The following is a 22,731-nucleotide window of genomic DNA, read 5'->3' on the forward strand; positions in this document are numbered from 1 at the left end:
TTCTTTTCCACTCACATGTCTTTCACATTAAGTCACATTTGGGGTGAAAAATGTGGGAACTGTAACATCAATGGCATAATCCAGCACTGCAAATCTCAAGCTTGAAGATTGTGTAGTATATAAAAAGACCAGCAGATGGCAAGAGTTCATTCATTTTGAGTCAAAAGCAAAAGGACAGTTTCCAGTAATTCTCTCAGTATTTTGATCAGTAGACGACTGGTGTCCCAGGTTCACTTCTAGCCTCAGGTGTTTCTTGTATGTCACACTTTTCTCTCTGCACTTTTAACTATCAAATAATGACAATATATATATATATATATTTACATATTTAAAAGGAACAGCAAAAAAAGTATGCAACAGGTCAATAAAGTGAAGCATGGTCCAGCTGACAGAGCTTAAATATGCAAGAAGATCACCACCTGACCAATGGTGACAAAGAGGAACTGGGTTCCCGGGCGCCGCCGTCGGCTGGCAGCCCACCGCTCCTGGTCTGCCGTGGAGGAAGACTTACCAGGATGAGTTAAATGCGGAGAAAATAATTTCACGAAGCATGGCGTGTGTGCAGTCTCCTCCCTGTAGCATGTGTGTGCAGTGATCAATAAAGTAAATCTTAATCTTAATCTTAATCTTAGATAGGAGTTTTGGTCTATCTGGTTTTGTACCTAAGATCAACCACCCCTGCCCTTTAAAGTTTCCTGGCACCCTCATTTAAAAATAAAATACAAAGAAAAAAGCACATCAGATGCTTTGTTTTCTGTCCCTGCTGAGAGGATTCAGAGTGGCTGTATAAGCGACATTCACATTTACACAGCTGAGGGGGTTTGTGCAGTTCCTTGCATAGATAACAGGTTGTGACCTTCCTTCTGTGTCCTCCCTACACGCATCAAACACAAAGCAAAGAAAATGACCCATCCCACCCTGTCTTTTTAACCTTATCCCCTTTTGTAGGAGCGCCATGTAGGACCTCTCAAATCAAAATGTATCCTGATGGTGTTCAGCTCTTGCACTCAGATGCACAGAAAGCACCTGGATGTAGCTCTCTCGGCTGTGTCTATATGTTTCTACAATCGTCTTTTTAATTCATGTTTTCTCTATATTAATTCAGTCTAATCTGTTTTGATACTTTCTCTTATGTGCTTTTGAAAACTTGTTATATCCTATTATCGGCTTCTGTGGAGATACACATACTTATGAACAAATTTCACAAGGCAGTAGCGAAGTAAAATGTCTGTTGACTCCCTCACACGCGTCATATCAAACTTTTTTAACTAGCCTTTCCCGGGAAGCACATGGAGCAGGTTCTCCTCCCCAGGAAGGTGAGCATGTCTAAACAGTTGAAAGTGGTCAAACTCAAAAACACCTCGTTGACACTCTGCAATTCAATGTGCTCCAAGTAATTCAGCCTGAACAGGTGGTAGGGGATGAAGCAGACCACCATGATGAGAGCAAAGAACAGACTTTTCAGCTGAGCCCCGAAGTCTTGCTGAGAGGTGCATCTCCGGCGATCCCTCCTGTATAAAACCCTCAGGACATTGGCCTGGAGGGCTGTCAGCCCCGTGGCCACCACTATGATCAGTGTGCTTATGATGTAGTTGAACACCTTGGCAGCAGACTGTTGTTTGATGTGTTCGCCAAACTTGAAGCACTTGGTGTTATTGTTGTTGTTGTTGTTGTCCAAGCTCTTTGCCTCGTTTTTGCCATAGGAGAAATAGATAATGCAGGGGACCACGACCAGCACCACCATCCACACGACAGCACTGAGCAGGAGTGCGTGAATCCTCTGGAAGGAGGCCACCCACGCAGTTTTGTGGTAGAACGTCATCAGACGCGTGATGAGGATGATCACATAGAAGATAAAAGACATGTACATGTGGATGTGGATCATGCTGCTGACCACTTTACACCACCCGCGGCCCAGGCTCCAGTGGTTAGTCGCGTAGTAGTAAATCCTGAAGGGGACAGTCAGCAGGAAGATGAAGTGGGCGAAGATGAGGTTGAGTACAGCGATGGAGGTGATGGATGCTGTGCTGGACTTCATGATGTGCATCATCAGGCTCAGGCTGATGGTACCGCTGAGCAGAACCACCGAGTAGATGGCCAGGAGGACTGCATGGTGCTCTTCAGTATTTTTATTATCATCTGGTGGCTTTGAGGTTCTGAGTAAGGAGCTCGTGGTCATCACATAGCTTATGGCCGTGGACTGTGTGTCTTGGGTTACCGTGGAAGTCATCTTAAATAAAGAAAGATCACACAGATGTGAGATGCACATCAGAGAGAAAAGGGGAGAAATGGACCAAACTAGCTGAAGAATTAGAGACAGTGATGGAGGAACAGAAAAGTAAAATAAACTGGACTGTTAAAAGCATGAGTAGCAAATTAAAAAAAGACAGAGAAGTAGAAAATACATGTCAGAAACAATTATCTGATTGATCGTATTTTTGAGGGATCAGCGTTTAATTCTAATCTGACATGGTGTCTTGAATATCTTCAAGTTACAAGTTTTGGTGACATGTTATAAGTCTAACAGGAAACAGAAACATGTGAAACAAACTAAGGTGAAAGCATTTAAAAATCCTAAAGTTTAAAAATAAAGATTTTGTTGACCGTTTAATTGTTAACAAAAGTGCAATGCTTCAATGGAAACTGCATCATGAGTGATCATAAAGTCAGAACCAGAGAGTTTAGCCGTGGACTTACCTTTTGGTTGTAAGAAGAAGTGGCTGTCGAGTGCTCTTGTGCATTCAAGGATGTGTACGTCCTCTACATTACATCACATTATCTCCAGCAAGCATTGTTCAGTTTCCACACTTTGTAGACCCGCGCAGGAAAAGCTCTGAGCCGGAGGAAAGAATGTGTGTGCCTCCGTTTCTGCATGGATGCATGCGCGCACATGCTGTATATGTACGCATCTGTGTGGCAACTTTGTGTGGAAGTTAAGTTTATGAAAATGAGCTGTGTCTCTGTGTGTCTTGTCAGAAACTGGCATCCAGTTTTGCATATTGTTGGGGTTGCGTGTGTGTTTGTGCTCTGTCAGAAACAGGAGGTGATTGCACACACACATTAGCACAACCACAGAGCCAGTTGCTTCCTCCTTCTGGTCCTTCCTCTATATACGGCTATACTTCATTTCTGCAATGTACACTTAAGACCGTTAGAATGTGATGAACTGTACAGTACATAGGGAGGCTGCCTTGTTGAAGCGCTGCTAAGCAAAATAGAAGAAAGTGAAGTGAAAGAAGTTTGGTGCATGAGTGTACATATACATATAGTGTCTTTAGGCTTTTGCTTGCCGGTACAGATGACCTTTTACATCTATCCCGTTATATTGCCAGAGGACTGAACAGCACCATAAAGCAAATTTTGCCTTTTATTTTGGAACAAATGCTAAAAACATGATGAGCCTTTGCTGTTAGGGCAGAAGAAACACCTTATTTAAGTTTAACAAGCATTTTCTGGGATGCAGATGCTGTGATGCATAAAACGGAGATATGATAGCTGTAGATGCACTGCCAGCACCTGCACCTTCTTCTGCATTTTAACTTGAGATCCAAACAAGAAGTACAGCGTCTTGTCTTTATCACCAGGTTCTATTTTACATCTCTTGCCACGTGAGTTGTTTGGATCTCATGCAACTAACCTCAGATGTGCAAGCATAAACCTTAATCATTTTTTTAAAAAGTCTATATCTAAAACAAAAATCAACTCTGAGGAAGTCGTTCGTCTTGTGTTGAGATGCTAGGAACACCTCACATCTCAGATTCTGATGCCGTCTTGCTTAAATTCCACTCTTAAAACGCTGCATCGGGATGAGTGACAAACAAGGACAGCCTGCAGTCAGTCATCTGTGTTGTACTATCTGGTCAAAGTATTAGCTAATTCAAAAGAGAAGAAGTGAGAGAGGATGTGGTACTGCTAGCTGTGATGTTGACACGTGTTAATCTCCCATGAACATCTCAGCAAGCACTAAATTTAATCTAAGGCAAATACTTCAACTCCAGCTAGCAAGTGAAGGGAGACCAAAAGGCCTGCGAGGGAGCGGAAAACTTAGTGACATATTATTTATGACCAAAAACAGCTCAGTGCATTTCCCGACACAGGGAAGAAGAGGAAAACCCCTTGTAATCACCCTGACCACAAAGCAAGGTGACACCATTTTTTTTACGCTATTGGTACAGTAATAGTTTGAGAACGCATATATGTGAGTTTAGTCAGTGCAGGCAGCAAACATTACCCACAGAAATGCCCTATGGGTTGATCTGTTGGGAAAACAATGCCACACATCAGAACAGGTTATTTTTTTTATTTTGATCTCTTTGCTCAGAGAATACTAACCATAGCAGCACATGGCAACATTCTTAGTTACAGACGTTTACCAAGGACTTTCCAAATGCAACCACAATCCTAGTGCTGGCCACTGGGTACTCAAGGTCTAGTGAGGGCCATGCCTACGGTTACCCTGATGAACAAACAGAGCACAACAACTACACTGGTTTAAGTCTGTTAATGGTTGCTGTGGTGCAACACCCAAGTCCCTGTTTCCACTCCACTCCCTGAGTTTTATTGGTACATACATAGTCACAATAAATTAAAATAGCACCCCTTTTCCTCCTAAACAAAGATATGTTTGAAGCCGCTCCGCAGGAAATAGTGTTACATACTTGACGAGTCATAAAGTTTCCATTCTTTGGTGGGTCATAAGTCGGTGCCCTTGGCAAAGGCGTAATTCACAGTCAAACAGTCAATTCATCAATGATTAATGCAAACACAATGCCATTGAAACAGAGACGTGGTGTACAAAAGAATACAGTGCAAACAGTACTCTGCAAAAGGCTCGGGCCACTCTGGAAAACGTCCTATTAAAACCATTATTCTACAGGCTAAGTGTTTATCACTGAGGGAAATAGGTATTGATTACTAAAAAAATATATTGCTACAGCAGCAACTGACCGCTGCTGAGAAGGAGAACACTGCATTTTCTACTATGAATGTAAACCTGAAGTAGTTATCTGTGGTAAACTGAAGTTCGGCGGGTTCCAGAGCTCAAAACCTTTTAGCCAAGCGGTGTGAGAGTTTTGCATAGTGCTATATAGTAAACTGAGTCTTAAAACAAAATCCTCTATCCCATATCAAACTCTGGTTAAATAAGGCAAATGCTATATAAAAAGTATCTAAAAAAAAAGTCTAATAAATATTAAACATTTGGTTCAACCAGAATGCGCGCCCGCACACACAGCCACAAGCTCATTTAGGGGAAGTGCATCTTGGGTCTCCTCCACAGGATGAGCCTTTGTGAGGTGAAGACATGTGTGACTAAACTGAGCAACATCAGGAAGATGGTCATCGACATCACGATCACATAATGGCTAATGCTGCAAGAGACAAAGAGACAGGTTCAATGCTTTTATGCGTACGATGTGCAAATAAGAAACAGAAGGAAAGAGGAGTGACAGTGGGTGTATGAGTCAGGTTATTAATTAGTAATGTGTTTCCCAGTTAGCCTACCTGGTGCCAATGTCTAACCAGCTGCCATAGTCCTGCACCAGGAAGAAAAAGTGCTGAGGAGAGAAAGAGTGGGTTAAAAATTCATCATGTGAGGCTCACAGCCAGTCTGCCTGACAGGAAAACTTAGGTGAGAAACATCACAGTGCATCTTTAACCCAACTCTTAGCCAGAACCTTTCAAATGAACAGGGAGTGTCTTACCAGAGCCATCAGGTCTGAGATGACCAGGACGATGAGGAACAAGCTGGAAAAGAAGAACACATAATTCAGTTATTTGAGACAGTTATTTTGAGCTTACTTACAACTGTGTATAATATAAGATCAAATGCATCTTTCTCTTGGCAGGTCTATGTGAGACAATCACAGACCTCAACACCACAACCACCAGAGAAGCAGTCGACGGTAAAAGTCTGTGACTGAGCTGATGCATTTGCTCTAGTGTGGCAGCAAGGTGTTACCTTCTCGATGAGAGCTGTGTTGCAACTTGGATGGTCTCAAATGCACACATTACGATTATGAATGGAATGATAACCTAGAAGGACAAAGGACGGGACATCCCAGATTTAATCAAGAGGCCCGGAGAAATACAAGTCATTGAGTATGTCCATCATAAACGAGCAATGCGGAGAAAACATGTTTAAAATATGGTACCTTCCACATCATCAGCCCTCCCATGATGAAGGGGTTGAAGACAGTGAGGAAACAGTACACAGACGCAGGGTCAAAACTGGACAAAAAGGAGGAGAGAGTGGAAACGCTGTAAACAACTTTGCATAAAGTTACAAAGGCGTGCAGGACAGACATTCGTCTGCGTTACTGTACGCTGCTTCAAGGATCATTTATTCCATCCTGTATTCAAATGGTGCATTTTGGCACACATCAATGAGACTCATACCAGACAGACATTCGCTTCACTCAGGCTGAACCTTAGACAGCCACATACACCCCCACCCTGCGAGCCACCCTAACCCACACCACAAACTCAACTTCCTTCCATTTACACACAAACAATCACACACGCACACACACACACACACACGCACACACGCACACACACAAAGAGGTACATACCTGTTAATGGAAGCTATGTTGCCTGTGCCGAAGAAAGCTGTTATTATGAAAAATACCTGAAGAAAACATTTAGTCAAGGAAAGACTGGAGAGTGTTAAACTAATCAGCTCATCATTTGTAATTAGACACATGTTTAAACTTTAAGGGGTCTGCGTGCTTTAACTCTGTTCTCACACGGATACAAAAAAATAAGATCTTCTGATGTCATCCAACTTCAGCTGTCGGATCTTGGTGATGTCGATGTTTGCAGAGAAGTCAATAGTGGAGAGCTGGAGGAAAACACGCACACACGCACAAGCATGCCCATACACGTGTGCATACACCCATTCACGCACAGACGCGCCCAAACACATGATAATGATCAGTGAGTGGTGACATTATGTAGAGCTTTATGTAAACCTACTTCACAGATGACAGACTGTTATCATCATCATTTCCCTCTTTGTTTGCTTACAGAAATGGCATTTTTAAGGAGCGAAGGTTCATTTTATCACTTTTAACACTTCAGACCAGATAAGAGGAATCTATATTTACATAAAATCGATACAAATATGTGAAAATACAGATGTGATTTCAATTTGATACAAGTCTACACTGCAATAAACAGACATACACTTGTCTGATTTTTGAAGTTTTCATCTTATTTGCTGCTCTGCCAAATCTAAGTTTAGCAACACTTAAAGGTCCCACCTCTTGTCTGCCAGAGACGCCCTGAGCGAGCATAGCTTCCTGTTCAATGTTGATCCACACAAACATCAACCAAGATAACACGGGGGGGAACAAGGCCTCTGACCTGGGTGGGCGAGAAACACACACGTTGGATACACATGCGTTGCAGTGGTGATGAAACCCTGGCATGATCTGACGTGCTAGTGCGGCTGCGTGATGTGTGTGTGTGCAACATCTGGTCTTACCCGGTGCTGAGCAGCAGGTACGTGGCGCTGAGAGAGAGGAAGATGCTGAGGAGTCGGTGGAAAAGACGCGTAGAGCTCAGCAATGGAACCAGCATAGAAGATGCTGAGGAAAGAGAAGTGACATATTAAAGTGATCAGAGTCTCCACAGGAAACTCTAAAGTGTTGAACATGGACATTTCCTGTGCTCACCCACACCCATACCCACCCACCTACCTAATGTGACCCAGCTGATGATCTGATTAAGAAGTGGGAGGCCCTGTTTCTGCTGCAGGCTGGAGTGTGTGAGGGATGGCACGTACGCACACACTGTCACATGGAGCATCTGTAGAGTTTGACAGATCAGAGTGTATTTTTAGAAAACGCACAGGCACAGACATGCGCGCACACACCCACAACATGACATGTGCTGCAGTTACCTGGGCGACAAACTGCTGTCTGTCACTAAGGTGCAGTGGTGCTCTCTGTCGTGATGACCACAGGTAACAGGCTGAAGTGAAGAGTGTGAGGAGACCGGCGCAGGTACTGAGCAAACAAACATCGTATGTTAGCTTATTAGTACAGAAGTGTTCCAGGCACACAGCTTATTTTTGCACATGTATGTCGGAGGAAAGATACTGCTATTAATTAGCAGTGTATTAGAAATTAATCACATTTCTAATCAGATTTAAAAAGTCAAATCAGGAGGCTTTTTGGCCAGTTAGTTAAAGGTGAACTACACCACTTTTACATATCAGTTGTTTCAATTCGTCATGATGATGTGGTCAACTTCTTTCATCGTTTGACAAAATGCTTCAAATTAAAGAGAAATTAAAAGCTCACAAAATAACTTGTTGTCGTAATGTACTGTAAAACGATGCAACCCAGTTCATTCTAACTCTGCTCTACGTACATGTGATCTTGAGTAAACTGATATGCCTATGTGTACTATATGGGAAAAACTTTTGTATTAATGTGTGACATTGACCATTTGGCCCATCCTTAAATGATTTCAAGAAAAGCAATTTCACCGCTCAGTGGTGACGCTGGACATTTCTTAGCATAGAGAAAAAAAACCATTTCTTTGTAATTGACTGACCTGAATCTGGCTTTAGAGTTTTTCTTGTAATGTGACACTGTGGTAAAGTGTCTGACAAATGTAAGCAAATAGAGGAAGCACTCACACCAGATGTATGTTAGGTTCTCTACCCACGACAGGCATCAGGGGGAAAGCAGCCAAACACAGACAGCCCAGAAACCAGCTCACTGAGCGGAACTGCACAGAGACACAGCGTTCATTTAGTTAGTTAATTTAACAAACTAGGTATTTACCTGACAGTGGACTGATGATAAAGAAGTGCAAAAGCTGCAGTCAGGGTTCACAAAATATGTCCTTTTTACACAAGAATCCACCAATATTTAACCTAATCATTTTCTTTATATTACTGTAATAATTGTAGAGCCAGTACTATCAGGACAGAGGACTGTATGTAACACAGAATATGCGATATGTTAGATCCTATAGTAACATTTGGTAATGGAAATTTAAGAAGCATTAAACGGGTATAAATAATCAATAAAAAAACTTTAATAAACTTAAATAGGAATGATTTCTAGTTGATTATTTATATTCTCTTATTTACTGGTTTCCATAACCTTAGTGTAGGAATTAAAAATATTCACACTTTTCCTGGTGTAATCTGACTGCAGGAACCATAATCTGTGACGCTGATACCTTGGCCTTGCCCAGAAGCCCCGTCAGGAAGGGCCAGAGGGAGAGGACAGCCAGGCCCACAGTCAGCATGGCGCGATGGAAGAAACTCACCACCTGGGGGCAGCAAAGGTAAACTGTCAGCCCTGTACATTGTGAACAGTTAGTAATATGTTCTGTATGTGGAGGGCAACTGAAGCAGAAATAAACATGTGCATTAAAGACACCTACCAGAAGCTCGATCCCGAACGCCACCAGCACAAAATAGCCAAAACATTTCCACAGTGGCAGAGAGGGAGCTGAGCGAATCAAATCTTTGAGGGTCCCCGACCTAAAATTGATCATTAAAGAGCTTATTCTTCCAGGGACAAAAGAGGAAAAAAGAGAGAAAACTGCAAAGACTATCCTTTTATTCATTTACAGAGGAGAAACATGAATGGAGCACAACGCCGCTTCAAAAGATCTAATTAACACCTCACTGCAGCTGTGCTCCACATGAACAAGTACAGAGGGGTAAATTACATCCAATTAAAAGCTACATTCATTGATTGCTGAGATCTCCATTGATGTGTCCTGATATTTGCTGATGCTCTGTGTCTATGGTGATTGCTCCACCGCTCTCTGAGAGCAGCATGCTTTAACTTCTTTAACGGGACTGTAATCAATGTTTTTATCCACTTTACGATTTCTCGAATGTGTGTGTTACTCACTCTTTGAGGACAGAGTACCACACAGGGACAGGCAACAGGCAGTAAATATAGTAGGTAATGGGGCTCCTTTGGATAAGCAGGAACACGGTGATCACCGCTGTCACACACATGCACAGCCTCGCCAGGGTATGGCTGGGAATCTGCACACACACACAGGAGCAATACCAAAAAATGCAACTTAACAAGAAATTCCAATTTCATTAACTTGTTGTGGTGGAAAGAATCTTCAGAGGCTAAGAAAGAGGGATGATATCGTATGCTCTGACCTGTTCGAGGAGACTGGGATGTCTGTTGAGGCTGGCATGAGTCTTCAGTATGACTAGGATGACATATGAGGTCCAGCCTACAAACCCCAGCACCACACTGCAACCCAGGAAGAACCGGTCGTATGTGTGGTAGTAGACCAGACCCTCCAGAGCATGGGATATGAGAGACTGGCAGAGAGCGATCTGACAAGAGACAGACGAGGGGGAAATGAAAGGGAAGGAAAACATGTCCAGGAGAAAGGGGAAAGACGATTAAGTCGGACATAACAGTAATCGACTCTCTATTAGATAACATTTTATACTCCACTTTGCTGCTACATTGGTCCCTGTATGGTTCACTATGTACATCATGTATTAAAACACCATCTTGATCTATTTAAATACCCAGAATGAATCCAAAGCTTTAATTCGCTTGTATGACTTCGAGTTACCCACAAGCTGCAGACTCTCTTAATCCAAGTACTCACAGCATCCTCATACTTCTCCAGCTGAATCAGTATTCTGGCCTTGTGGATGAATTCTGCTTGTTTTGACTCCGTCAGTAGTCTGGGGGAAACGGAGAGACACAGCAATAAAGACAGAGAGCGTGAAATTGCATTTAAATGCGGTCTTTGACCAAATAAAGTGTGCTTCATTTGTTTGCATACTGACACAACCGCGATAGTATAAACAATGCAATGGCCTGCTTCGTATATTTGTGAATGCCGGCAACAGAATGCATCAGCAAATGTCACCTCGGTATTGTTCTCACTTGCACTGTCATGGTGTGAATTCAGCATTTTTTAATGAACACGCAGCGAAGAATTATCAATTCACATCACAGTTATTACAAGTCATTGGCTCACTGACTGTACTTACTGGTATGGGGTGAAGAGAAAAGACAAGGTTGTCTCCTTTTTTTGCATCATTTTCACCTATGGAAAAACATCGCTCAGTCATCACAGAGTTATGTAACTGAATTACTGTATTACATGACAAGTGCAGTATAAGCTTCAATGAACTTAGAGCTTTTGTGATAACATGGTGTTTATTACCAACATATTAGTGTAATTTACTACAAATAATAAGTGCATATTTACCAAGTTCAGCTATTATGTAATGACTGTTTTATTGTCGGTTGTAACATACTTATGATCAGCATGTCAGTAATAGCAGAGCTGAATGCTTCGTACCTTGAACTGCTCCAATACTTGAATAGCGTTAGTGTACATGCTCTCTGCTTTGAACTGGTCACTGTTGTTTAGGTAGAGAAGAGGTAACACACCCTGAAAAGGGACAAATACGTGTAAAGTTAACGCAGTAAACACTTAGATATGACAAGATAAAGATAACTAGAATATGTCCTTTGTCTTTAGTTTATCTCTGGACTTACGACAGAGTTGACAGGAATGGGCACACCAATGAGAGAAGCCATGAGCGTAGCGATGTCTGCCTGCAGAAAACAAACAAAATCAGTTTTAATACTTGTTGTTCTGTTCTGTTTGCGGTGTATATTTTACATTTAGTGGTAATAAAGCGCCGTGGCCATGAGCCTTGCCTGATTGACGTCAACTCTACGAAGGTGCTCCAGTTTCCACTCTGAGAGAAACCGTAAAGAGGAAAATCAGCACAATGTGGAGCAGGTAAAACATGCAGAATAGTGTGAAATGAAAAAGAGAGAACACTAATGCTTTAATTCAAATAGAATACAAAGTTCCACCAAATAATAATAAAACTAATTGTCAAACTGAAGCTGCTTGAGAGACATTTAAGTGAGCACAGCACCTTGTAGGTACCCATCATTGTACAGCTGGGGATCAGTCACTCTGTGGGCTCTTTGAACTCCTGCTCCCCACACCACTAAAGGGGTGAGGGTCTCAGAGGGATGGCCTGCACCATGTGAACCTGGAGACACGAACAGAAACAGGCAAAAATGCAGACAAACACAAGCATCAACAGATGATATAAACAAACAAACAAACACGAGGCTCACCCCAGTTTGTCATGCCGTGATCAGAAGTGAACACGTAGGCCGTTCTGCCATCGTGACCGAAGAAGTCTTCCACTGTAGACACCAGCTCAGCTACACCAGAGTCCACTAGACCGATATTGTCCTGGTATTCCCTAGAAAAAACAAAAAATACAAGATTAAGATATCACTCATGAAGTTAATGCTGCTTTGGAAGAATGTGTTCATTTCACTTTATGCTCTGTGGAATGAATGAAGTTGATGAGGAAAAACTTTTTGGGAATCAGGGCTTTAACAAAAATGACAAAACAACAACTTACTGTGACATTGGTCTGTGAGCATGTCCGTTTGTGTCAATGCCCAGCAGGTGCAGGAAGAGGACGACCTTATCCTCGAGCAGACTGGCCCTCAGGCTGGAGTTAGACTTGGCTGACTGAAAGAATGACTAGTACAGAGAGAAAAATAAACAGAGTTGGATTTATTCAAGGGCAAATCCTCAGTGACAGAGTCTGATACTACTGTCCTTAAACTCCTGTTTTCCAATAAAGCTACGCCACTAACAGCATAAACATGACAATGCAAAAAAAAAAACAACAAACCCAAACGGGCTCATTAAGTGACACTGAAAATATGAGCTTTACGCAAGCAAATATTGGCTGTGGCTTTATCAGTAGTCAGCATTTATCACTAACTACTCATCATTATCGTTAGGAATTCCACTACCATACTTTGACTTGAGTGAACACCCAGCTGTCCAGCCTGGAGGCGTCTGTGGAGGCAAAGTCCTCCTCTTCTGCAGGGTATGTGTGGGTATGCACGTGGTCTCCACTGGCACCTGGAAGAACCACAGCATGAACGAACGTCATCACAGTTTCACAGCAGTGAAGAGGAAAAGAAAGGCCATGATAAAATGGTGATGTTATTAAACTTGTGTTATTTAAGCACAGAAATGAGACACTGAGTCTTTATCTGTGACCTTTTGCTTTCACATTGGGTCAGTTCGTGCTTCTGGCTGTGTTGTGTGTGTGTGTGTGTGTGTGAGTGTGTGTGTGTGCATGCATGTTCTTGTGTACCTTTGGCAAACATGGGCAGAATATCAGGGCTGCCCCAGCACCAGGTGTGTCTGCTCTCATTAAACACGGAGTCAAACTCAACAGGATTCTCCTTCCACCCTGAACACACACACACACACACACACACACACACACACACACACACACACACACACACACACACACACACACACAAACACACAAATAAAGGTCAATGCACTTGCGGTCACAAACAGCAGCAGCCTGATGTGCACAGATCTACACCTACCTTTGGCGACAGCGCTAACATCCTCATAGAAACCAGCGATGAGAGCAACATGACCGGGACGAGACTCAGTGGGCACACGTGTGTGTGACACGCCCCAGGTGCCCCTCTCCTCGATCACACTCCTGATATTGGGAAACACACACAGACATGCACACATTAACAGCAGTTACTCAGCAGTTATGAGCAAAACATGAGAGGATCTACACTATTTCTGCATGTTTCCCAACCTCAGGTATGGCGCCCTGGATGAGCCGTTCTGCAGGAGTGTGAAGAGACTGTCCGCCCTGAGACCATCGCCCACCACTAACACCAGTCTGGAGGCAGGGGGTGCCAGTGGTGTCACCTGGGGTGTCATGCCATGGACCAGGGGAGACGTGAAGTAGATGTCAAAGATAGAAAGGAAGAAGACCACGTGGACTGTCAGTCCAACCAGGAAGAAGGTGATCATCCTCATCTTCAGCGTCAACACCAAGCTGGGTCTGCAGCACAACCAGGGGAGGATGGAGAAAGGAAGATGTGATGTGTGTGCAAGAAGAACACACACTAATGAAAACAGTATGGACCAACATTAAGTTTCTCAGTCTAACAGTCTGACTTTACATTCAGGGTTAAAAGGTTAGCTCAAACAGAGAAGGAGGCGTTAGAAAGGTTTAGTATGAAATAGACAGGTTAAGCCAAAGTATGTGCCAAGCAAAGAGTACTCAAGAGCAGGGTTAATCCCTCTGCCACCATATGCCATTAACCAATGTGCAGAAATAATTACTTTGATTGACTGTTCTCTAAATTTCAGCCTCAGCAGACTAACAGTCAGTGAAGCTTGTTGACAAGAGAGGGACTTAGAAATCACCTGCACCTTTAGGCCGTTCAAACAGTCTTACCTGTGCGAAACGTCAGGGGAAATTAAAACGGGGTCTCATTGACGAATGAATGGGAGTGCAGCACTGTCTACTGCTATTTCACCCATTAACCTGATTTAGCTTCCGTTTCAGATGACCAAGTATATATTCAGAGAACCCGACAGATGACGACTTTATCGTACGAAACAAGATCAACCATAATCTTACAGTGCTTCCTTTTTCAAAACCCACAGCTCCTCTGTCTAAGAAGATTAGTACAAGAAATTCAGGTACTACGAGCGTCCATTTCCTTGTTGTGGCTTTGACGTGTTACGTTAACGTGTTACGTTAACGTGTGTACTTTGCGGCTGAATTGTGGGTACTGTAGTTAAAACATGTATTCCTTGCCGAGTTTTCCTGCAAAATGTTGCCGTTTTAAAACGCTCTTTAATTGAATGAAATTGCTTTGTGTTTAAAATTTAATAATAGGTGTAACAGTGTTGGTTCACTCGAAATTATTTTCAAAACTTGTTCTTTGGCAACACATTTGCTAGTGTAGGCTGTCAGCTGTCAAATGTGCCCTGCCCAATTTTCCTTTCTGTCTCGTCACTATCCAATCATTTTCCATTATCCCATAAAAAAGGCGGGGTTTAGGAAAACGTCTCTCACTATTGACCAATCACACCTTCGCATCCTTTCCCCTTGTCAAGCCACCTACCAAACCTTTGCTAGCTTAATATCCATTCAGGAAGAAGCGGGTCTGATTAGCTTAGCTAGCTTAGATCGCTAGAAATCTTTATAGTGCAAAAATGGCGTCGGTCAACCCTTTTAATCTCAGTGATTCTGAGGAAGAGGCTGAACGGCGCCCTAACGAGACAGTTGACACCGAGAGAAGCCCGAGTGATGGGGCGCCTGGGCCGCCGCCAGGCAATCCTTTCTCTCCGCCTGCGGACGCCGAACCTCCAACGCTCCTGCTGTCTAGCAACCGGACGAGCCCCAGCGGTGAGGGCATCTCGGTCTCGGTCGCGGCCACCTCCGCTATGGCAGGGAGCGCCGAGACACGGGTATCCGTGGATGTTATTGCTGCTCAGCTATTACGGGACCAATACGTTCTCACGGCCCTGGAGTTTCACACCGAACTGCTGGAAGCAGGCAGAGAGCTTCCGAGGCTGAGGGATTATTTCTCCAACCCTGGCAACTTCGAACGACAGAGCGGCACTCCGCCTGCCAAAGACCAGGTACTCGGACCTGGAGGACCACTGAGTAAGTATGCTCCCACTGTTAGTCTTTTAGCGGTCAGCTAGCATTACACAAAGTTAGCCCAATAGCTAGCTAACGTTAGCGCAAAAAACATAGGATTTGGAAGTCAATCGATCATGAGATTTCCGCTTGCTGCACCTGCCATCCTGGTCTAAGGCCCGCAGCCAACAAGCGGGTTTTGTGGGTCAGCTGCGTTTGCTGACTTCCACACGAGAGCATCACAGAAATGTGATTCGGCTATTCCACGCTATCTAGCAGGATGAGGTGGATGCGTGATATTGTGACAGACTTGTCTCACGTGTAATGATCATGTCAGCGTTATTGAGCCCTGTAGGAAAAATACACATACCTCTTTCCTGTAGGACAGCGGGAGGTCAGAGGTCAGATTAGCGACAGAAAAGGCAAAGAAGAAGAAGGGAAGGCTCGTGCATCCTGCTGTTGCAGTATTGTATTTCTCTTTGGCCATGCCAATAAAGCAGTCTGGAGGTTGAGGAGAAGGCTACAATTGGTAGGAATTAGTGTCTTGCTAAGGAGGATTCAACAGGGCAACATCCTGAATGGGCTTTGAACCTACATCACCTCGCTTAGGACGCTTGTTAGTGGATTTGTTGTTCTGTACCAGACCAGGGAGAGAAATATTGCTTTGGTTTGCTTCTTAAGGTGTGTACTGCAAATCTGTATCACCCTCATCCACTTACAGGACTTATTTCATTGTATTGCATTATATGGTGGCTGAGCATAAATAAACATGCAATGCAAATGGTAACCATGGTGTGAGCCCAAGCTGCAAATAAATAAAGCCTGGCATAGAGCAGCAGGAGTAGCATCACCATAAACTTTACCTCAGCTGTAGGAAAGCACTGACCATTTGCATTGAATGGAATATGAGTGGAGCAGATCTATTCACGCTTAACCCAGACGTACGTGTAATAATGATAATAATAATACACAAGGATATTTTGCCTTCGCATGCAGGGGTGAGCGTCTCTCAAGTGTATGAACTGCTAGGGGGTTGTATGTGACTTGAAAGTGATAATGTGCATCATAAAATGCCCTTGTCTGCACATTTTTTAAATTGGATCGTCTTAACGACTCATAGGTTTTAATGGACATGACTCAGCTTGGTATTCTCCGCTGCAGTGATTGGATCTGTCTTGTCAATATATTTATCAGAGATCCAGGAGAGAAAGGATAGGAGGAGTGTCAGTGAGTGACCCAAATTGATGGTCACACACCCGCCGTGTCTTTTAAACGATCAGCGACATTCAGGCAGCAGTAGACACACAAGCAGCACCGAACAATTAGGTGTTTGGTATTTATTTGTGTTATCAGTCGCAGTGAAAGCACACGCTCTTTGCGTCTTGTCGATGAAGTACCATATCACACCACTGGACGTGATTTGCCACTTGTGTTGTAGTTTCAAATTAACAGAATAAATATTGCTATCAGCGTCTGGCAGAATTGGCAGTGTCACACACTGTAGGGCTCAAGGGAGAGTGAATTGGACGTGTTGTGTTTCCTGTCAGTGTTCAGTAGGTGTGCGGCAGTCGTTTTGGCTATTTGGCTTTGCTCCTCATCAATTCCAGGATTCAAATCAGTGTTGTTGTTTCCAAATAGCCCAGAGTATTTACATTACAGCTCTGCACTCACTGCAACTGCATTTTTCCCTTTTTTGTTGCAGGCTGAGCAACTGGGCTAGATGATGAATTTTCATTGTATAAACATTTGGCAGTTTTCCAGTTGAAGGAGCCACAGAATATAAATATCAGATGAAGAAAGAGAGGATGTGGTTTTTCAATCAGAAGATTCCCTTTCCCTCGTTTAGATACAGCAGCAGTGGACAATAACCTGATGTCTCAGGAGGCTGTTGTGTTGCCTTGAGTGTGGGTCTTAGGCATGTGGCCTGAGGCTAGCGTTAGCAGCTAGCAGATGGCAGCCAGTGTCAGATCCACTGTGACCCTTGCCTGTCAGTATGAAACCCCACCCTGTAGAATTGAATACATTCGAGGTAGACTGACTCTACACATTAGAGACCACAGCAGCAAAGACTGACAACCGTGAGCTGTGTGTGTCAGCTGCAAAGGTCTGCTGGTTGCATTACCACACAAACCCCCAAAAGGTTTGGAGCGCGCCAACAGAATAAATGTTTTATGATGATGTCTTTGAGAAGCGTGACAGGACTTGACGGCTCCCCTGTAGTGAAACTGACAGGAAGCTCATGGAGAAACGGTAATCTCAGTCTTATTAGTGATTGATGAGAGTGCAGGTTGATATGAGTATGGAATCCCAAACTCCTCATAAGTGGAATCTACCGTATGCACACGGGTGAGATATAAAGCAGCTGATGGGAGTCGATGAGAGAGAACGCGAGGGCCATGTCGCTTCTCTTTCCAGCACAGTCTGATAGCCAAGACCTCATGTGATCACAGGAAAGATCTTTGTGCTCATGTTTGAAGGACAAAAAGAAAGCAGTTGTTGAGGAGGGAGGGACAGTGATCAAATGTCTTCTGTCCGATTTGTTAACAGGAGAGCTCGCTGTTCAGACAGCCAGCTTGAAATGCGATTTTTCAAACCATGTGAGTCTTGAGGACTGCGCTCTATCAGTGCCATAGCATCCTTGACTGGTCTATGTTTAGCCTGCGTAGTGCTACAGGCAGCTGCTTTAATAGCATCGTTCAGATATTTGATAAGGGTTCGGACTCTTCTGATAATCTGAATGCATCCTTGTGTCATTGTCTTCTCTGAAAAAGCAAAGTATTGTTGTGACTGTTGGCTGTGAGCTGCTGATTGCAGTGAGCCTGTGCATGGATCACGACTGTGTTACAAGCAGCATCATATCTGCAGCTGTTGCTCAAAGCCACATGACTCAGCGAGGCATCTTTCACCACCTTGCTAATTTGCAGCAAAGAGGCATGAACGAGCTCCTCTCCGCCCATCGCTGGCTCGTCAGGTAGTTACTTGTTCATATGATGCCAGGAGCTTTTAAGGTTGCATGCAAGTCAATTCATTTGCCACGTGCAACGTTGACAGTAAGCTGCCATAATTAAGGAGTTTGTGCGGTTTGACGCTGGAGACAGTGTGGGATACCAGAAAGGCCGGTACCTACCATCTGCTCCTGCAAATAGGTCACATAGTAGTTTCCCATGATAAGACAGGTTCAATTGTTTATTACCAAAATTTTTTGTGCCCTCCTGTTACATATATGTAAATTTGGCTTAAAGGCAGTCCAGGTCGACCACACGCCACCTCCCATGCGACACAGCTGACTGTTGAGACAATCCTAGCAACACATGCGCTCGCTTTTCTTATTTCTTTCTCACTTTCTAATGTTCTCTCCATCCTTTCCTTTGTCTGGGCCAGCGAGGTAGTATTGTGTGTGAGAAGGCGATATAAGTAATGATGTTATTGGAGTGCTGGCCAAGCTTGATAGTTGCGGAGCGGCTCCGACTGGCTGCCTGTTCATTACACTCTGCCTTTCATTAAGCTCTGTGTGTGTGTGTGTGTGTGTGTGTGTGTGTGTGTGTGTGTGTGTGTGTGTGTGTGTGTGTGTGTGTGTGTGTGTGTGTGTGTGTGTGTGTGTGTGTGTCTGCGAGTGGATGCAGGTGGTTCTGTGCATGTGTGTGTCAGTGTTGCACATCCAAATTCATATTAGCAAATATATAGCTTAGCTCAGTTACACAGTTTAATTAGAACCATGCTCCAGGTAGTAGTCATGGCCCTGCTGAGTTGTTGTTCTCGCGCTCGTTCAGTGTTAAATGTCATATTTTCATAGTTTTGAATCAAATGTGTGCACAGGTTTGTCTGCACGTCCTTTATAATTTGCACCCCTTTGTTCCATCCTTTTTATATTCTCTAAATAGCACACAGGCTGCCAAAACATCCCTCCCATTAAAAACAGAGCTGGTTGGCTGCCTCCTGACCATTCATCCTCCCTTGTCTCCCTGTCTGTGTTCGTATCAGCTCTTTTTAAATGTATCTCTTGCTTCTCTCCCTGCTTTGCTTTTCTACTTGCCAAAGCAGAAAATCCTTCATAATGTTTGTCTTCCTTCTCCCATTTCCCTAAAAAGCTCTCGTTGGCCCCCCCAGTTGTTTTTGTAAAATCAGTATTTTCATTACAAATTACCAGAGAGACGAAGTGGCTTGATTAATTCAGTGTGCGGAGAAAGGCCCATTTAGCTCATTTGAAGAGCGTCTTTTGAGTGTGAAATGGTGACACTCATATATTCAAGAGCATAGAGACAGACACTGTACATGGAGGTGTGTGTGTGCGTGCGTGTGTGTGTGGCACAACCTGCCTGGCAGGGGCTCAGTGAAGGGGTGACAGTCTGAAGTGTCAGATCTATCACAGTCTAGACAATACGCGCCACAGGCACAGATCTGAAAGGTCAGCCAGGAAGAAGTGCTTGCTTTTTACAAATTAGGCGTACCCACAAAGACATCTGTGCGTTCACATTGTAGAATTACAGGTTTTTGCCTCACACACACATGCATACTGCCTCCTACAAGTGCCAGCTGCTGGCCAAACAGCCAACTGCTCATTTTAGAACAGCTGGCTGCTTTATTCTATTCATTTCCGATTTTAATGTAATGCTTTTAATTAACAAGTCGCAATTTGCTGTGTGTGTGAATTTTACAACCACTAGCCTCCGCTTCAAAACAATCCAAGCACGATCATAGAGAAATGTGGCTCTCTGTCCGTCTCAGTCTCGATCCCACGTGCCTTCAATGTTTGACAATTCATCTTAATTGCAAAATTTCTGATCAGTAAAGTAAGATATGGACTGTTTAAAGCTAATAGCTGGCTACTTTTCCCCACTGGCTGGATATTCCGTATCATCGCGTAAAGCCCTGCTGATTCACCACATAGGTAGCAACATTTACAGCAAACATCCTCACACATTTTAGGAAGCAAGGATAGTTGGAACAGGAAAAGGGTTAACCTGATGTCAGCATGGCAGAAGAATGACACACACACACACACACACACACACAGCCAATGCAGAAACACTCTCCCTAACAGTCACAGACCTGAGAGAGTGTGTGTGCTTTGTGGAGCTGCATGGTCATACATTTGAGCATGTGACACACACTCGCGCACACACACGTGTGTACTACTAGGCCTGCAGCTAACAATTATTTTCATTATTACTTAATCTGCAATCTTATTTTCAAATTAATCAATTAGTTTTTCAAAAAATGTCAAAAGTCAAACCACAAAGAAAAGCAGCAAATGCTTACATTTCATAAGCTGAAACCAGCAAATGTGACTTAATCATTTAATCGATGATCAAAATAGCTGCCAACTGTCTAATTCATTAATCGTTGGAGCTCTAATTACTATAATCTTACTTTTTTGGACAAATAAAGCAAAAATAAGCATCTACTTTATATGCTTTTAACAGTTTTAACTTCTACTGTGGTATCTAAAGCGTTAAAAATGTCACACACACTCTAGAGACACACTCCTTTAATGTGACCTGAAGGCTGTGTGTTTTAAAACTTAGGTTAAACACAAAATCAGAAAGTCCACGTGTGCACCAACAGTGATTTTACTCTCATTCCTTAAACACTCACTGCGCCGTGGCGTCCGAGCCGGTCTGCGCGCTACATTTGGCCTGACCTTTCTCTGTATCTGGATATCAGAGAACAAATAGGCCAATCTTGCACTTGTATTGCAGCGGAGGGAAACTAACACCATTGGCTAAGCTAGGAGGCCTAGCTCAGTGAAATCGGAGCACAAAGTATGCTTATGTGTCAGCTTTGTGTTGTCTGAGTGAACAATACTTTCGGCGTCCCTGTGCTCAGATGTGAGGTGGTTGTTTTGAGGGGTTAGACTGGAAATAGGTGTTTCCATCAAGTGAAGGTCTCAGCAAAGCTTGTTCAGTGACTCATAGGTTTCTTGGCTTAAGTATAACCGTCCCACATGGACTTTTAAAGGTTTCTGCTTTTAGCTGAATTTAATAATGTTTCCATTTGTGGCACGGTGGTTCGTCACCATGCTCTCACTCAGGCCTGGTGTCAGCACGCTTCCAACCAACCGCAGCGGGGCTACTGTTGTGTAGCTGACCTTGTCCGTGTAAAGCAACATTTCTGCAGGATCACATGTGACTGTGTACTGGTCTCACTGTTGTCTCCGTCTCTGCCTCCATTCAGATCGAGCGGGCAGCATCAGCACCTTGGACTCTCTGGACTTTGCCCGTTACTCGGATGACGGCAACCGGGAGTCGGACGAGCGGGTGGCAGGTAAGATGAACCGTTCTGTCTGGGCTGGAATCGAGGGACCCAGCTTGCCTCGGGGTGGGGGGTGGGGGGGTGAAAAAGATGCACAACAATCCGGAGAATAGACAGTGACAGAACGGGAGGGGGTCGTGCAAACAAAGAGAATAACACCTGACAGCTGCATCCAAGACTGTATAATAGCAATGCCAGTGCAATCCAAGCCACCGCAAAGCTGAGACGTGTGTTTGCTCTGATGTCGTCACAGTGGCGCTGCTGTGCAAGAGCTGCTTTAGCAGTGATGACAAAATAATGAGCGGATTTTTGAACACATTCGATCCACACTTAACAGCGGCGTCACCGAGTTTTCACACTATCGCAGCGTTCTGTTTCTAGAGACTCTTTTTTCAAACTAGCCAGGTAGGAATAGAGTTAATTAACAGAAGATGTATTTCATGTTCATGTCCCAGCACCAAGTGTGTGTCCGCGCCTCCTCCCGTCCACTGTCACACCGTTGAGTCAGTGTGTGTTATTTTTGGCACGGTACCTGTCTCAGCATTGTTCCAGATCGCACCCCCCCCCCCGTGCCTCTGTCGTGACACACCGGTAGATACAGTAGTTTTAGCCAAACGCGTTCACAGTTGAGTCTGGCAGCGATGGTGCCTCATCGCAGAATGGGGGCTTTAAGAGCAGCTGCTGCGTTAAGACCCGCTCGTCGGTTTTCAGATGTTGTGCGATGTGTTTTTTTTTACTTTAACAGGGACCGTTCACATTCTGTTAACTTAATCTGCCTCTCTGTTTTCATCTTTCTATTTTATGGTCGCCATGTAACTCCCTAGTCTGCACACTATACCATAGCACAGTGGTTAACATTACCCATTACCAACCTTCTGTAGTCATCCACCCATTTGGTCAGTAAGTGTTAGTCAGGGAGTCCTGATCCATGACTGCAGGATGGACATATTTGTGCTTTGTGTTTTTTCTTTCTTTGACATTAGATT

The 22,731-nt window shown here is 43.8% G+C and overlaps 3 protein-coding genes across 10 annotated transcripts in view; 1 reads left to right on the top strand and 2 right to left on the bottom strand.

The window, feature by feature from the left end:
• Nucleotides 1-657: 657 nt before the first annotated feature.
• gpr141 (G protein-coupled receptor 141) lies at nucleotides 658-3,109 on the bottom strand. The gene is made up of 2 exons (XM_070986324.1): nucleotides 2,698-3,109; nucleotides 658-2,230 (listed from the first exon to the last, which is right to left on the bottom strand). The coding sequence occupies exon 2, from the start codon at nucleotides 2,228-2,230 to the stop codon at nucleotides 1,265-1,267; it is 966 nt and encodes a 321-aa protein (XP_070842425.1). The 5' UTR covers nucleotides 2,698-3,109; the 3' UTR covers nucleotides 658-1,264.
• A 1,175-nt stretch (nucleotides 3,110-4,284) lies between these two features.
• pign (phosphatidylinositol glycan anchor biosynthesis, class N) lies at nucleotides 4,285-14,588 on the bottom strand. 2 transcript variants are annotated; one of them, XM_070986466.1, is made up of 29 exons: nucleotides 14,297-14,588; nucleotides 13,646-13,897; nucleotides 13,419-13,540; nucleotides 13,172-13,270; nucleotides 12,827-12,933; nucleotides 12,419-12,543; nucleotides 12,123-12,253; nucleotides 11,915-12,034; nucleotides 11,688-11,728; nucleotides 11,523-11,582; nucleotides 11,323-11,415; nucleotides 11,009-11,064; nucleotides 10,618-10,696; nucleotides 10,151-10,333; nucleotides 9,885-10,024; nucleotides 9,406-9,505; nucleotides 9,199-9,291; nucleotides 8,648-8,739; nucleotides 7,904-8,009; nucleotides 7,701-7,809; nucleotides 7,487-7,589; nucleotides 7,263-7,365; nucleotides 6,755-6,841; nucleotides 6,573-6,628; nucleotides 6,153-6,228; nucleotides 5,960-6,033; nucleotides 5,703-5,745; nucleotides 5,503-5,555; nucleotides 4,285-5,369 (listed from the first exon to the last, which is right to left on the bottom strand). In XM_070986466.1, the coding sequence occupies exons 2-29, from the start codon at nucleotides 13,870-13,872 to the stop codon at nucleotides 5,246-5,248; spliced, it is 2,802 nt and encodes a 933-aa protein (XP_070842567.1). In that variant the 5' UTR covers nucleotides 13,873-13,897; nucleotides 14,297-14,588; the 3' UTR covers nucleotides 4,285-5,245. The 2 variants fall into 2 exon arrangements, with proteins under 2 accessions (XP_070842567.1, XP_070842568.1); XM_070986467.1 differs by having other exon boundaries at nucleotides 12,822-12,933; nucleotides 14,297-14,570.
• A 355-nt stretch (nucleotides 14,589-14,943) lies between these two features.
• The window catches only part of relch (RAB11 binding and LisH domain, coiled-coil and HEAT repeat containing), a 31,632-nt gene continuing 23,844 nt past the window's right edge, over nucleotides 14,944-22,731 (top strand). For 6 of the 7 annotated variants that reach the window (XM_070985649.1, XM_070985650.1, XM_070985652.1 and 3 more), the window contains exons 1-2: nucleotides 14,979-15,517; nucleotides 21,668-21,757. In XM_070985649.1, the coding sequence (XP_070841750.1) occupies nucleotides 15,064-15,517; nucleotides 21,668-21,757 (544 nt within the window). In that variant the 5' untranslated portion in view covers nucleotides 14,979-15,063. Of the gene's footprint in view, nucleotides 15,518-21,667; nucleotides 21,758-22,731 lie in introns of all 7 variants that reach the window. The other variant, XM_070985651.1, reaches the window with a different exon arrangement.

The sequence above is a fragment of the Chaetodon trifascialis genome, chromosome 18, assembly GCF_039877785.1.
Source record: "Chaetodon trifascialis isolate fChaTrf1 chromosome 18, fChaTrf1.hap1, whole genome shotgun sequence".
In the NCBI taxonomy this organism is placed as follows: Eukaryota; Metazoa; Chordata; class Actinopteri; order Chaetodontiformes; family Chaetodontidae; genus Chaetodon; species Chaetodon trifascialis.